This window comes from Pomacea canaliculata, linkage group LG13 (genome assembly GCF_003073045.1).
Source record: "Pomacea canaliculata isolate SZHN2017 linkage group LG13, ASM307304v1, whole genome shotgun sequence".
Taxonomy (NCBI): domain Eukaryota; kingdom Metazoa; phylum Mollusca; class Gastropoda; order Architaenioglossa; family Ampullariidae; genus Pomacea; species Pomacea canaliculata.
Genome location: NC_037602.1, coordinates 4,918,639 through 4,932,488, shown reverse-complemented (window position 1 = coordinate 4,932,488; position 13,850 = coordinate 4,918,639). Strand labels below are relative to the sequence as shown.

Sequence of the window (13,850 nt, the reverse complement as noted above, 5' to 3'; positions counted from 1 at the left end):
GCCGGAAGTCAGTCTTCAGAATGAGTTTTTCCCCTTTCCTCATTTCATTCCTAGATTTTCCCTCTCTTATCTTTTTCTCCGTTTCACCTCTCACCCAGCCCCCTACTCCAACCACACACCTTTCTTTTCTCCGTAGTCTTTCCCCGCCCTCCTCTTTCCCAACTCTTTTTTGAGAGTTTACCTGTTCCTTCCCCGTGCCTCTCTCGATTGCATGTAATCCGTTTTGTTCTCAGGACCGAGATGTCTTTAGTTTGTATCCTTCGTTTCCCGTCACCTCATTCGTGGCTGTGGACAGATAAGCCAGTGCGTGATGGTGCGGCAGCGCTGCCTCATGACGGATGGGTTTGATAAAGCTGTTGCGTTTTATTCAGGCCGCTTCGTTCAAAGGAAAATAGTTTGCAGACAAACGGTAGTGCTGAAAGATTAAGCAGGGAAGAGTATCAGTATTGTTATTGTTTACAGCGTGACTAAACTATCTTTTGTCTGCGCGTTCTGTGATCTCTATTTCCGTAACCACAAAAATGAAGCACACAGCTGTCCATGAAGAAGAAACTAGGCGCGACATCTGTTTGCCGCATATTATTATTATTGCAGTAGAATGGTTCTGACGGGAAACTGATGCCCATCCGATAATCAATACACATTTATAAAACAAAGATGGTGCTAAAAGTTTTCGCCTTCATTCACACTTTACAATCTGCTGGTATATCATTTTCCATGACTTAAAGTTGTAGGAGTGCTGCGCACATGTAAACATTATTTTCTTACTTCTCCCCTTCCCACAGAAATAATAACCAAAATCTATGACAAAAGCTTAATATCGCTGTCAGTCGTGGACAATACTTGGAGGAGACTGCCTTCAACATTACCGACCCTTCGTACGCAAGGCACGCAAAAGATTCGCGATTACACTCGCGAGAAATACCGAGACTGTAATCAAATAAAAATAAAGTATGCTTTTGACGATTTGTGCTTCTGTCGGAGATCTTATTTGAAGTCCTGTTTGGAAAAAAAAAAGAAACAAGTTTATATTATATATGTGTGATACGATTTACTATTATAACTGTTTTCTCGCTTGTTTAAAAACTAGAGCAGTCAGGCACAATCGCATACATTCTAATGCTCCGCGTCCGCCCATCTACACGAAAGAAGTTTTTTTTAAAAAAAAAGGCGAACTGCACGATCGTAAGGTGTAAAAGATGCGGTATGTTATTTTCTTGGCTCGAAAGAAACAGCAGTAAATGTATAAGTGGCGAAAAGAAGAAGAAAGAGAATCGGGGAACACCGCAGTTGCCTTGAAACACGTGGTGGGAAGTGATACGCGTATTTCCTAACCCGAAGAGATTATCGCGATGTATATGATGTTGTCCTGGACTGATTTTTTTTTTTTTTGGTTTTATTGGCTTTCTAATGTGAACATTTCCCGTGGGACTTCGTCTTTGTTCATTCTTCCACAGAACCGAGAAAAATGTTATCCTGTGTCTAGGAGTGTGGGAGGGTGAGTGTGAGAGAGAGAGAGAAAGAAAAAGGGAGGGGAAAGAAAGTTTAGCTTGTAATTCAGTCACAGGAGGAGAAACTCTTTATTTACTTTGCTTGTCAAGCAGATTTACCATTGCCTTTCCTCATGGTGCTGAAACAGCCAAGATCGCCGATGCCTCGGCGAGTATAGGCATTCATTAGCATACCGTTCTTTTACGGTACGCGCGCTTTTTTTTATTTTGTTGTAAACAGGCCAAATGAAGGCCCGTTGTCAATAACTCTGCGATTCCCTGCCATACTACCTGCCGCTTCTTAGAAGGGGAAACTCACTGATTTCTACAATGTTTTATTATAATGAATTGCAGCTTGTGGCGGGCCGTTGTTTTAAAACGGTCGCGTGCTGTACTCAGGTAGTCATGGACTGTAACTCATGAGAACACTTTTCTTTCTTAACGATGATGGTGATTAATGATGAAAGTGTGCATAGTACAGTGACGAGTTTGGCGACTGGTGTTTGGTCAGTCAAAGTTAATTATGTAATTGTCTTTGCGTGTTTGTAAACCTTGGGTTATTCGAGTCTTTGCTATTATTTCCCGATTGATGCGATCGCCTTGTGCAATATTTGTACTTCAGCTTTGACTAGATCTTTGGCGTTTCAGGCTTTTCAGGAGACAAAATTTTGTCTCTTATTGCCAAGCTCCTGTAAGGATCTGGTTCTGGCTGAATCAAAAGAATGTCCTCCTTTCTTTTTTCCTCCCTACTTAGTTCATTCATCCATTCTTACCTTATTTTGACAAACAGTCTAGACAGATACGCTGTGTATTTCTCCTTTCGGATAGCTGATTCCTCCTTTCCCTCCACCCTTTCGCTAGTCTGTCTACGAGCTTCCTGTACACACGATACGGGTAGAACAGCAGCTGGCTGACCTCCTTCGCGGGTTAGAGAACTAGACGTTGTATATTTGTTTGGGAAAGATTGGGTGCTTGTTAGAAACGCAGATCATCCGCGCAGTCCGGTGTGGCGAATTAATGATTGTGCAAAGAGTTGTGCGCTGCTGCCTTCACCTGCGCGTGCGGGAGACGACACCGTGTTGAAGGGAATCAGTCCACGGAGGGCTAGAGACCGCAGGCTGTTTAGGTAGGGTCGTGTTTGTTGTTGCTGAGGACGGCTCGTCTTCATCGGTGTGTCGGGCAACCTCGGATGTGCTGCTGAAACGAGCCCACACTGCCTGCGTTAGGTACTTCCACTGCTGCCGTAGCGCGATGGAGCTGATACAAATATCTGGTTAATGTTCAAGAAAGAAAAAAAGTACAGATTCTTAGAATGAAATGTTAATAGCCTTAAATATGCTGTTAGTCATTTAACACGTGGGTATGCATATGTAAATGCCCTTCTTCACCAGGCACACATCTGAACATGTCAGATATGTGATTACATCTGGCAACTATTAAATTTCTTTTATTTGAAGTATATATACTGTTAAGAAGGTTCTTAACACGTATGTCGTGTGCAAAAAACGCTGTCCCTTCCGGAAAAGCAGGAAATATCTAAAAACTTGAGACGTTGTGTTTTTTTGTTTTATTTTTGGGGTAGTCCCGTAGGGGAGGTAAAACTCACAGGTACCTATCAGTTTCTTTCATAAATTTGTTTTTTTGCGTGGGGCCTTAGGATCAGGTAGATAGAAGAAACTTGAGAGCCGATACGAAATGCTTACTGCTAGTTTGAGAACTTATTTAGCCCCATCTGTCGAATGTTTGAGAAACGTAATACTTAAATCAAATTGGCTTTCAGCGTTTGTTTCCCGCCCCTCCAGCTGCTACCTCCCTTGTGCGGCATTTCTTCATATCGAGGTGTTCTCTCGTCAATACAAGAGAGAGAAGGAAGGGAGGGGATGGCGAGGATAGGGGTGCTGGCGGGGCCGTCCGTGCTTTAGTCAGTTTTCTAAGCTTTGCGGCGGCAGCAGGAGCAAATGGACATTCGTGGATAGTAGTCGCAGCCGTCAATTAAGGGTGTTTGTGGTGGCTGTGACAAATGTTGCTGCCGTTATGTTTGGATGGTTGCTTGGTTGGGTGGACGCTTGCTTGCTTGGAGCTCGGGGCCCCTGGGCCTCGCCCAATTCGCTCGCCGTTGCCGGTGGCGAGAAGCATGGAAGACGCGAGTTAATGCGTGCCAGGCGCGTGTATCAACAGAGAGAAATGATTAGAGAGATGGCAGATAGGCGCACGCGAATTTCTGTCATATTTAGAAATTTTTCTCAGATTCCCGCCAGGAAACGCGATATCGGACGAGATTCGCCATGATACTGGGAAGCGGTGTGCCTGAGTGCTCCCAGCATTCCTCTGTGGCAGGAGGAGAAATGAAAACAGGGCGAGATAGATGCTGTGAGACGCCTTCAGGAGCTGTTGTTGCCTCTGATCTGATGTCCCATCCTTCTCATCACCACCCAATGCAATATTTGTTTGAAGCCGGGCGAATTCTGCCACTTGGGTCTCTTCTACTTTTCAGCAGCTCGCCTCTTACTTCTTGTCCCAGACTAATCTGTCTCCATACCTTTCTGTCTCTCTCTCTCTCGCACACCCTCTCCCTGTTTGGAACATCGTATCGGAGTTGGTTTATTACACGTGTAGTCGTTTTAAATAGATATATCAAGACGAACTAATCGTTTTTACACTAATTGTTATTTTTACCTTTTTTGTGACATACTCGTGAAAACAACTTTCCCTCTTCTGCCACACACGGATCGTACATTTTAAATATGAAACTACTAAGAAAGCACGGATAGTGTTTATTCCCTCGATCAGCCCTTCTCCTCCTGGGGCAACTAATTTATTGTGGCAATTTTATCTATCTGCAGATATTGTGATAATGTGCGAGCTAAATTCCCGCGCTACTTTCACGTCAAGAACGGGACTGTTTTCTGCATCAGATATTCTCCTTAGGGCGAGATGGGACATGAGATTGGGCAGGGTTGCACCCGGAAAGCCCTCCAGATCCAGGCTTTTGTACCGTGATACGCATCTGCTACAGACAATTTTTCCCGTTCCCTTCAGGGGTGGAAGTGGGGAGAAAAAACATTTCATATTTCAGTCGAGCGTGGCGTGTTTTTCCATAGGGCAGTTTATTGGAAAGTTATTTAGTCTTCCTGGCAAGGTGCTTCATCGTGGAAGGCGTTCGTCAGTTATATGAAGAAGAAGAAGTTAAAAAAAAAAAAGAACCAGAATAGACGGTAGAGGAGTGAGAGAGGCTTCGGTGCTGGAGAGGTCGTTATGATAGTAACAACTGTCGAGACAGGAAGTTGTCGAGTTCAATGCTAACCTGAGTCAAACATGGAACTGAGCTTTAAGTTGCTAACAGGGTTAAAATGCCTTTAGTTTGTTAGAAAATACGGTGTGGTTTTAGTTTTCTTTGGCAAATACAGGTCAGCTGACCTAAAATTACGAAATAACTGTGTCGAGACAAGAATTAAGTTTTCAACCTTTTCCAGATATATATATATGTATCGAGAGAGCAGAAAAATGTACACACATTAACGACGAGGTTGCAACCGAGTAATATTTATAACTGATACTCCTTAACAGTCGAAAGTTTAAACTCGGGCGATAGATGAATTGTTGTATGTTGGTCTGCCTGTTTAACACTGAACGGTAGTGTTGAACACTGGGGCAAGGCGTGATTGGTCGTGTGGTTCGCTTCTTGATGTGACTTAGAACGTCACGTGGTCTGTTCAGCATGACGTCATTCGTCACGTGGTCCGCTTAACGAAACGTTTTTCATCGTGTGGTCTGTTTCTTTATGTGGCTTAATCAGTCCTGTGGTTCATTTTTGAACGTGATGTCATTCTTCGTATAATCTGTTTCTTGACTTGAGGTGGGGTTTTCTTGAGCAAAGCTTACGGAGTAGAAGGTCAGGGTGTGGACAAGTCATCTGTCCACACAGCAATGATAGAAGCCTGATTTGTCAGAGGAAGAAAAAAGACAGTGGAAGGATAGCTGCTCCTTCCACATGCCTTGACACGGTGGACACTTACACTTCTCTGACTCACAAAACTCTTGAACATTTATGTACCTTAGTTTTAACTTTTGAGCGACTTTGGCTAGCAAAGTTGGATAAAAGTCGGTTAAGCTTTGAGAAGCGTACTATTAATACTAACATCCAAGGGTTCACTTGGTGAGTCTAAGGATGAATGTAGCCAATGATTAACGTTTGCACTTTTTGTTTTAGGTGTGTTTGCTTTTCTTTTTCAGGATTACATTCGATGTGGGGTGGCGTGCAGATCAAGTGCAGACATATTTTTGACAGGTATGTTAAATAGTTAAATATCACTACTGTCACAGAATGCTAGGTAACCAACAGTCTTTGCAATAGGACGATAATAGCGATGATGAGCGGGCGGTCATTCGTATGTATTTTTAATTGAGTAAGATTGTGAGTGGAGACAAGGTGACATATGGAGAGTAGAGTCGTGCCGTGAACGATGTGAATACTTTGACAGGTTCCTACGACCACAAAGCCAAACTGTTCGACACCCGCAGAGAAGCCAGTGTGTTGACAGTTGAGCATGGCCACCCGGTGGAGAGTGTACTCATGTTCCCCAGCGGCAACATCTTTATGACTGCAGGTAAGGCCTGCACACACATATACACTGCATATATATATAATCACATGGACATACATATGATAGACTAAAAATGCGCAGGACACAAATGAACACAATCGTGGCACTTTTATACGCTTAATAGCAAAGTCGCCAACCACCAACATCGCTTAATAAACGCCAGCTTTGGTCACAGAATGTATAGGGGTGGGGGAATGCATGACCAGACAGCCACTCCAGAATACAGAATCCACCATCATTTCACGATTCACAGCACATGACAGCCGTTGACTAGAAGAAATTGATTGGCTGAAAAATAAATAAATAATTTGCGTTTATTTGATCTTGTTTTGGATTTCAATTAGCACTTGAAGATTGCATAGGCGGGTATCGGGATGGGGGTATCAAACTGAATGTGTTTACTGTGCTGAGAACAAGTTGTTTGACATTTATGAGCTACGGGAGTGTACGTCGTGTTGTGCCGTCGAAACTCTTTTTCTTTCTCTTTTTCTGTGTGCGGGTCCTCTCTGAACTTTTCTACGTTTGATGTCATTTGAAGAATGAGTCGATTCGAGAACATCACCGATGATGCTGACATCAGGTACCGAATCTTATGTTTTGACTGTAAAGTGTATTCGGGTGCATTGGGTCGATGTCTTTTGTGCACTTGCTGGCTCAGGGATGAGAGAGGAAAATGAAGAAGAGGTTGTTTATGGAAAGACTTTCATGTTCTTAGGTATTTTAATTTGCGAGAATTATTAGAGGGATGGAGGCTTGGGTATGTCTGAAAACATTCATCGCTTTCATGCTTTAAGCGTTTAAAGTGACAGGAGATGAAGTAAACACTTCGTAGATCAAGCAATTTCCTACAAATTAGAACCCGTTCGGCAGGTGATTATCTAAATGCTTTCTGTAAAACATGGCATGTCGGTTGGATTAACAGCAGCATACGCCATTTCGTGTTTTACTTTGAGCAGATGATTAACGCTGGGTGTTGTCACCGCAGAATATAGGAAGGAGCTTTAAATTGTGATAACACGTGTGGCATTATTAGGCGCGCACTTTGGAGACCACGAGCGGCACAGGGCGGCAGTAAGGTATGCACATGCAGGTGCACCCTTAAAACCTCGCACAAATCTCTCCAGCCCACTACTAGAACAAAAACCAAAACAAAACTGGGGGAAAAAAACTCATAAAAATCAGGAGAGGATCAGCGACCAAAAGAAAGTGGTGCTGATTTATCCCATCTTCCGCCTGGTTGTCGAAAGACGCATTCGGTCACAAAGCTTGGCTAAAGGAGAGAGAGTATGTAACTGTTGCCCGCAGACATTAAGAGCCAATCGTTAGCATTCGTTCCACCTTCCTCGCCAAAGCCAGCCGTTGTTAGAAGGGGGAGTTGGGGAGTAGCCAGGGCATTTCCCAGAAATGTCGGTACGGTCTAAGTGGGTTACGCAGTTCCATCGTAGATTATCCTTCTGAAGCTAAAAAGACAAGTTTGACATCTTTGATCCGATTTTGTGGCAGCATTCCAACGAGGTAGGGTTTGCAACCTGCGGTGTATCCAGATGTGCGAAGCTCGATGTATTGCTTGCGTTCATACTATTGTTATCTTCTTCGACTTGATCTATTCCTCCCGTTTGGCTGTTTGTCTGTTAGTGCAAAATGAAACGCGAACCATGGAGATGATATGCTGCAGGAAGATCCTTTGTATCTCCTGCAAATTCGGGCACTTCTCAAGACCATCATACCTACAAAAACTTTCCATCAGGGAAGAGTAGAAATGTAGAAAGGGACACACAGAGAAATAACTTTTAAATCAAATCAAAATCAAATCAAATCAGACTTTATTGTGTCGAGGATACCCAAGACAGAAATTTTTCTTTTGCTCACAAGGGCAGGCATACATACACAGACATTTAACACACACAGGAGTAAAGATACATCATGGTAGTTGGACAAATGGTCAATGAAATTTCAATAATTTATATGTCTTGTATATATATATATATAATGCTTTGGCATTGCAGACTGCAACGAAATGTGTTTTAACTGCAGTTTATTCATCCTCCTAGTACTTTGTCACAATACCCACCTCCAACAACCTTAGAAAAGGGGTAGGGGACAGCATAAAAAAAAAAATTAAACATTGACATATGGATGAAAGGTATATACAGGTATATACAAAAATTCAGTGTTTTAGCTTTTACATTTGAAATGCATTAATATAACAATTACATAATAATTGTATTGTTATGCTTATATTGTTTTGGGGAACAAGTCATTTAAACAGCGTGTGAGAGAGAGAGGAAGAGACGGGGGAGGGAGAGAACGTTTCGGTTTCCTGTTTAGGTATTGCTGTCCTGTTCCAAGCTAGAATTTTCTTATTCTCGTGTGTCGCCGGTAGTCCAGTTTCCAGCATTTCATTCCGAGAGCATTTTCCACGCGATTCTCGAGATGCTCGTCCACGAGAACCATACATGCTGACGCAAGCACGTGCGGAACAGCAACCGTTATATAAATCAAGGCATCCTTGGAAGACAAGACGGAATGGTATGCTGATTTTTCCCGCGTGGGTATCTTGTTTGATGTGCAGTAGACCTCGAAATCTGCGAAAGATTGTCAAGGATTTGGTGTCATTCTTGTGACATATGGTTGTTATTTTCCACAGTCCGTTCTGGCAACCAAGCGTTTTCATTTTAAGCTAGTTTTATTTTGAGAGGATCTGTCTCTGCCCTCCTCCTAGATTGATGGACAGAATAACCGTCTTCAGGCTTGGTTTAAAATGCAATTACATTTTCCCCCATTTTTTTTTTCTTTTTCTTCTCTTGTGGCCCCGTTACACAGGGGCTGGCGGAAGAAGTGGATTGAATAACTGCTGTCATAATCTTCAGCCATATGTTCCGAGATTTACCTGATATGACGATCAAAGGTGAAGCATTATGTCTGATCTGGCTTGAGATCCCGAGGCAAATTGAGAACTAATCTTGTAATCTGCTAAATTTTTGTCGTGGGAGATGAGGCAGGACCACAGACGCGTCTTGGTCTGTCTACTGCGGCTCTCGTGTTGCAGCAGAAGGGCGGGCCGCCACGCGGTAAAAATGGGGTGTTTTGGGGAAGAAGGGTGCTTTTGCTTACAAATCTGCATATTTTCCGCATCAGCTGACCCGACATGAAAGCGGAGATCTTGTTCGCCACACACATGTCCGTGGCTTTGGTGTACTGTCGTCACTTCCGTTTCTGCTATCGTGTTCTGGTGCTAAGGGGAAAAAACTCTGGGTATACTTTAGCATTGCCTCTACTTGCAAAATGCGGTGTTGAAATAGGTTTTGAGGCCCGATAAGCCAATAAAAAAAGCATGATGACAAAATTTATAATAACATTCACGTGACTGTTTCTTTCGTAAACGAAAAATGTTTTCAGAATTGATAAGAAGATAACTTTTGAGTGGAGGTTCGTTGTCTGGCAATCTTTCGGTGCAGGACCACAGTCTACAAACATTCGTTTTCATTGTTGTTAACAAAAGTAGAACTGGTCATAATATAATTTGTGAGCGAGTTCTTCGACATCATTCATAGGTTGTGTACAGTCTCAAAACGTCAAAACATTCAGTCATCCTCCCTTCCTTTCTGTCGTACTTTCATTAGCAGACATATGTTAAAAGCAAATCATATTCGCGCGACGGACACAGTTAAGCAACTGTCATTGTGGTTTATACGTCCATGCTTTGGTCACTTTGTTGGCCCTGATGGATCATGATCTGTGGGTTGTGAAGACACTGTACATACTTCGCTTTCTCCCCTCCCTTCGAAAAAGTAGCCGAAGTGGGGGGAAAAAAATGAACGATGCATATACTGTGGTTCATGGTTGGAACTGAGCGGTGTGTGTAAAAGTCACTTTTGTAGGTCAAAATAAATAAAAAGTAATTCCCATTGATTTTGTGCCGGCGTCAGTTCCTTTGTCGCTTCCTCCTAGTGGTATGAGTACTAGATCAGAGTTCAGCTGAGGTCATGGAAAGACGTTTGATAGATAACATGGAAGCTAGATAAAACAAAACAAAACAAAACAAAAACTTATTCATACACTCCCTACCCCTGCCAGCGTTTTTATTTCAAATATTATTGTGTTGTTCGGCCGTAGGAGTATCCCTCCCTTTGCTGTCTCTGTTTCCTGCTTGTCCTTCGTTCCGAGTGCGTTTTCTCACAACGCCTGCCACTTGGGTCCTGCCTACCTCCAGGATGTCCTTCTTCGCTGTCTTCTCCCAGCCCGCCTCTCATCTTAAGAATGCCCTTAAATGCTCCCTCGCTTCACGCTAAACGTCCATTTTAGGAGCCAGAACAGGGGAAGTAGAACCCCTTGATCGCAAAAAGGGGGTCTGGGGGTTGTTTAGGGGTGGAGAGTTGAATAACGTACATTTTCTTCAGGAAGCGGAAAGTTGAATTTAAGAAAAAAAAAAAAGAAGAAAAAAGTAAAAATGAACAAAAGGATAGAAGCGTCGTGGGGTGTTTTAGAGCTGAGGGTGGTGGTTTGGGGTGGGTGAGTTAGGGTAGTGGATGGATGCACGGCATCTGCTGTCATAATTGTGATTAATGGGTCTGGGTGGTGCTGTTCAGTTCCGCGCGTGCTTTGCCTGCTCGCTCCATATTTCAAAATCATTAAGTACGTTCCGATGCAAAACGCAAAATGTGTGGCTTTTTTTTTTCCCGCTCCCCTTTCTTCTTTTCTTTCACTTTGTCTGTCTTTTTGCATTCGCGCCTTCGAACGCATTATGTTTTGTGCCAATGTTTAGCTTGGCAGACCAGCGCTGGGTACCCCGAGGTTGGCTTTGGACGCTCCTGGGAAGTAAAATGAAAAACACGGGCTGCAGAGGTGAGGTTGCGTCATTAAACGGTTTAATCCCGACAAAAGCTCGCTGCGATTCGCATTGGAGGCTTGCCTGGCGTGGCCAACCGTTACCGTGGGGCGCACGTGAATAAGACATTTTCATTCATTACGGCCAGCGAACCGGGGGGCTGGGACATTTTCTCTGTTTCATTACATCTTTCGAATTAGAATCCATGCTGTTATGATTGCCTCCTCTTAGTTCTTGCCTGTTGCCACGTGTAGCCGCCATAGGGCTGCCAGGCGCAGTTGGCAGCGTAAAGAGGGAGAAGGGATTCTCTCCCCTCCTTCGATGGGGTCCCCGTGCCTTGCAGTGAGTGGTCCTGATTTTATCTACATTCATGCTTCCTTTTACAAATGAATATAACAGCGACTAAAGCTCTGCCCCATTGAATACTAAAGCTATTATCTCGAATGGCAAAAAATCCAGCCGACATGTAACGGCTTTCGCAGCTGCGATGTGGAAATGTTTGTTACCGATGGCTCAGATGAAAAGAAACATAGAGACGATAAAGTATCACAATGTGTAAGATGAGCGAAATGCTTGTAGCAGCTGAAGCCCGCACAAAGGACGCCAGCGGTCGGCAATGATGTTGGCCTTTGTGGCTCTTCGGGCTGTTTACTTGTTGCACGCGCTTCTCGCCTTCCCTTCGTCTTCACCCACATCCGCCTGTGTCTTCACGCGCCCTCCACGCGTGTATGTGTGCGTGTGTGAGAGACACCTCAAATCAAGACAGCTAAAGGTGAAGGGCCTATAAACGCAGCGGCAGACATTTTAAATATCCAGTTGCTGTTCACAAATTTGGCAATATTTTTATATAACCGTCATATTAAAAGAAACAATGCCGAACATGTTTAAACCCGTTCGTTTATATTTTGTCCGTTTAAGAACGGTCAGTATAGAAGGATGCCTCTTCGTCGGACAGTGAACATCTTGGAGAAGCATTTGTAATTTGACGATGCGTCGCGTAGGCTTGAAAGTGAAGGCTGTGCCTGAAAAAGAAAACATGTGAACTTTGTTGCTGAACACCATTTCCAATCCTGTAAAGTGTTTGTTTTGGAAGTGCTTTAATGAAGGTAAATGAAAGGCAGGCCTCCTAAAGTGAGGTGAAAGGTTTGTTTAAAGGCCACACGCAAATAGAGCAGACAGACAGAGAGAGAGAACGTTCACGGTGCAGTTATGCTAGCAAATGTAACCAGGACTAGCTTCTTCGTCGCTAGGAAGGTGGAAGAACAACTTGGATTCTCCCACATCCCCCTTACAAAGAGATCCCACAAGACAGTTGCATTGTCCCGGAGCAGAATGCATAACCGTTCGTAGGTCCTTGATCGTCCACAAAAGTGTCAGAAACTTCACAACCGGTCCAACTCGCTCTCTGAAATTCTCGGACACTTGTGCAGACTGTGGTGAGAGATGGGGCGAGGGGATGTATGAGAGTTAAGTGTCCCTCCCATCTCTCACCCCATGTCCGTAACAGCAGAGAACTGTAGAGTCGGTTTAATTTTTGTACTTTCTGGTTCTGGGTGAATCTGCTAGGGCTGTCACTTTCCGCACGATTTGGCAGAAATTGGAAATGTTTTCTACGTCCAAAGGAGGCCAGGATGCTCTGGCTGCAGGCGTGGAGAGCGAGATCTTGAAAGGTCTACAGGACAAGAGAGGTAGGGTCCCTCGATGCGGTACATTTACGTTTGGAGCTAGTGCATCGGCAACACATCAAAGTATGAAAAGCATTGCGCCTTCTAAACGGATGTCACTTTCTTCATCATCATCATCATCATTCCAAACTGGGCTCCCCAAAACTTCATTCCTCTATCTCTCTTCACCGTTGAATAGGATGCACATTGTCTGCGCAAGTTTAAAAAAAGAGGGAAAGGGGGAAAGGTAATGGAAAAGGGGCGAAAATGGAACAAAATTAAGCTTCCTGTCTGAAATCGTCGGACCGTTCTAAAAGATTTCTGACGATTGCGCACGTGTCTTTGCTTTTTATTAATTTTTTTTTTCGCGCTGCGGGGGGTCTCAGCATTAAAAGAATGTCGACGATATAGTGTCGTTCAGCCGCCATAACGGTCTTGGGGAGGAGCGGGAGGTGAGAGAAAACTTCCTCTCTCACCTGTTCTCCGAGCTTCGTGATGTACGCGCGCTCCGCGGAAGTGAGGATCTTCTGGAGCGGTGGGGCGGGTACTGAAGTAGGCAGGTACTACCCTTATTGTGCCGCTGGGTTATCATGTCTGTGCCTTCAGCAGCGAGAGGGGGGGAACACCTTTAAAATGTTTATTAAAAAATACGGTGCACAATAGACATTCCACAACGGGCATGATTGTCATTGCGCTTTTTTTTGAAAAATATAAAGGTAAACCATTTGAGAGGATTTGGTTGTTTTACTTTTATTGTTGTGCAAAACCAAAAGCATTTTTTAAGGAGAGAAGGGGATGGAAAGACGGAGAGAGAGAGGTGGGTTGTGGGGAGATAAGAGAGACGGGATCCTAATGCATGAATAATATGCGTGCGTCTGTTTCAGATTACGGAGTTACTTCCCCATACCACGCCCCTGTCCCATCCTCCAAACCCATTCACCTTTATTAAATTTTCTCGCTTCTCTCTCATCTCTTCACCCTTTCCCTAGTCCACCTGGCTACGATATGAAGAGGCATCTATCTCAATTCATCTATCCATCCTTTGCAGTATTTTTGTTTATTTGTTTGCTTATTATTTTGTTCTTTTATCAGACGCTTGTATGAAAATTAGATTTCAGAAAACACGCTACAGGGTTATAAAAGGAGGCCTTTTTTTTTTCTTTCTTGCTGTTTCTGTGTGTGTTTGTGTGAGAGAGAAGAGAGAATGTGTTGTTCGTGTTTTTTACCCGCATGTCAGTATAGTTGTAGCTCTAAATTGTAGGAT

General features: G+C 43.7%; 1 protein-coding gene across 1 annotated transcript in view; it reads left to right on the top strand.

Moving 5' to 3' along the window:
• The window catches only part of LOC112553963 (U3 small nucleolar RNA-associated protein 15 homolog), a 49,205-nt gene that overhangs the window by 12,909 nt on the left and 22,446 nt on the right, over window positions 1-13,850 (top strand). Inside the window, exons 5-6 of the mRNA XM_025221506.1 lie at window positions 5,724-5,778; window positions 5,972-6,097. Of these exons, the coding sequence (XP_025077291.1) occupies window positions 5,724-5,778; window positions 5,972-6,097 (181 nt within the window). The remainder of the gene's footprint in view (window positions 1-5,723; window positions 5,779-5,971; window positions 6,098-13,850) is intronic.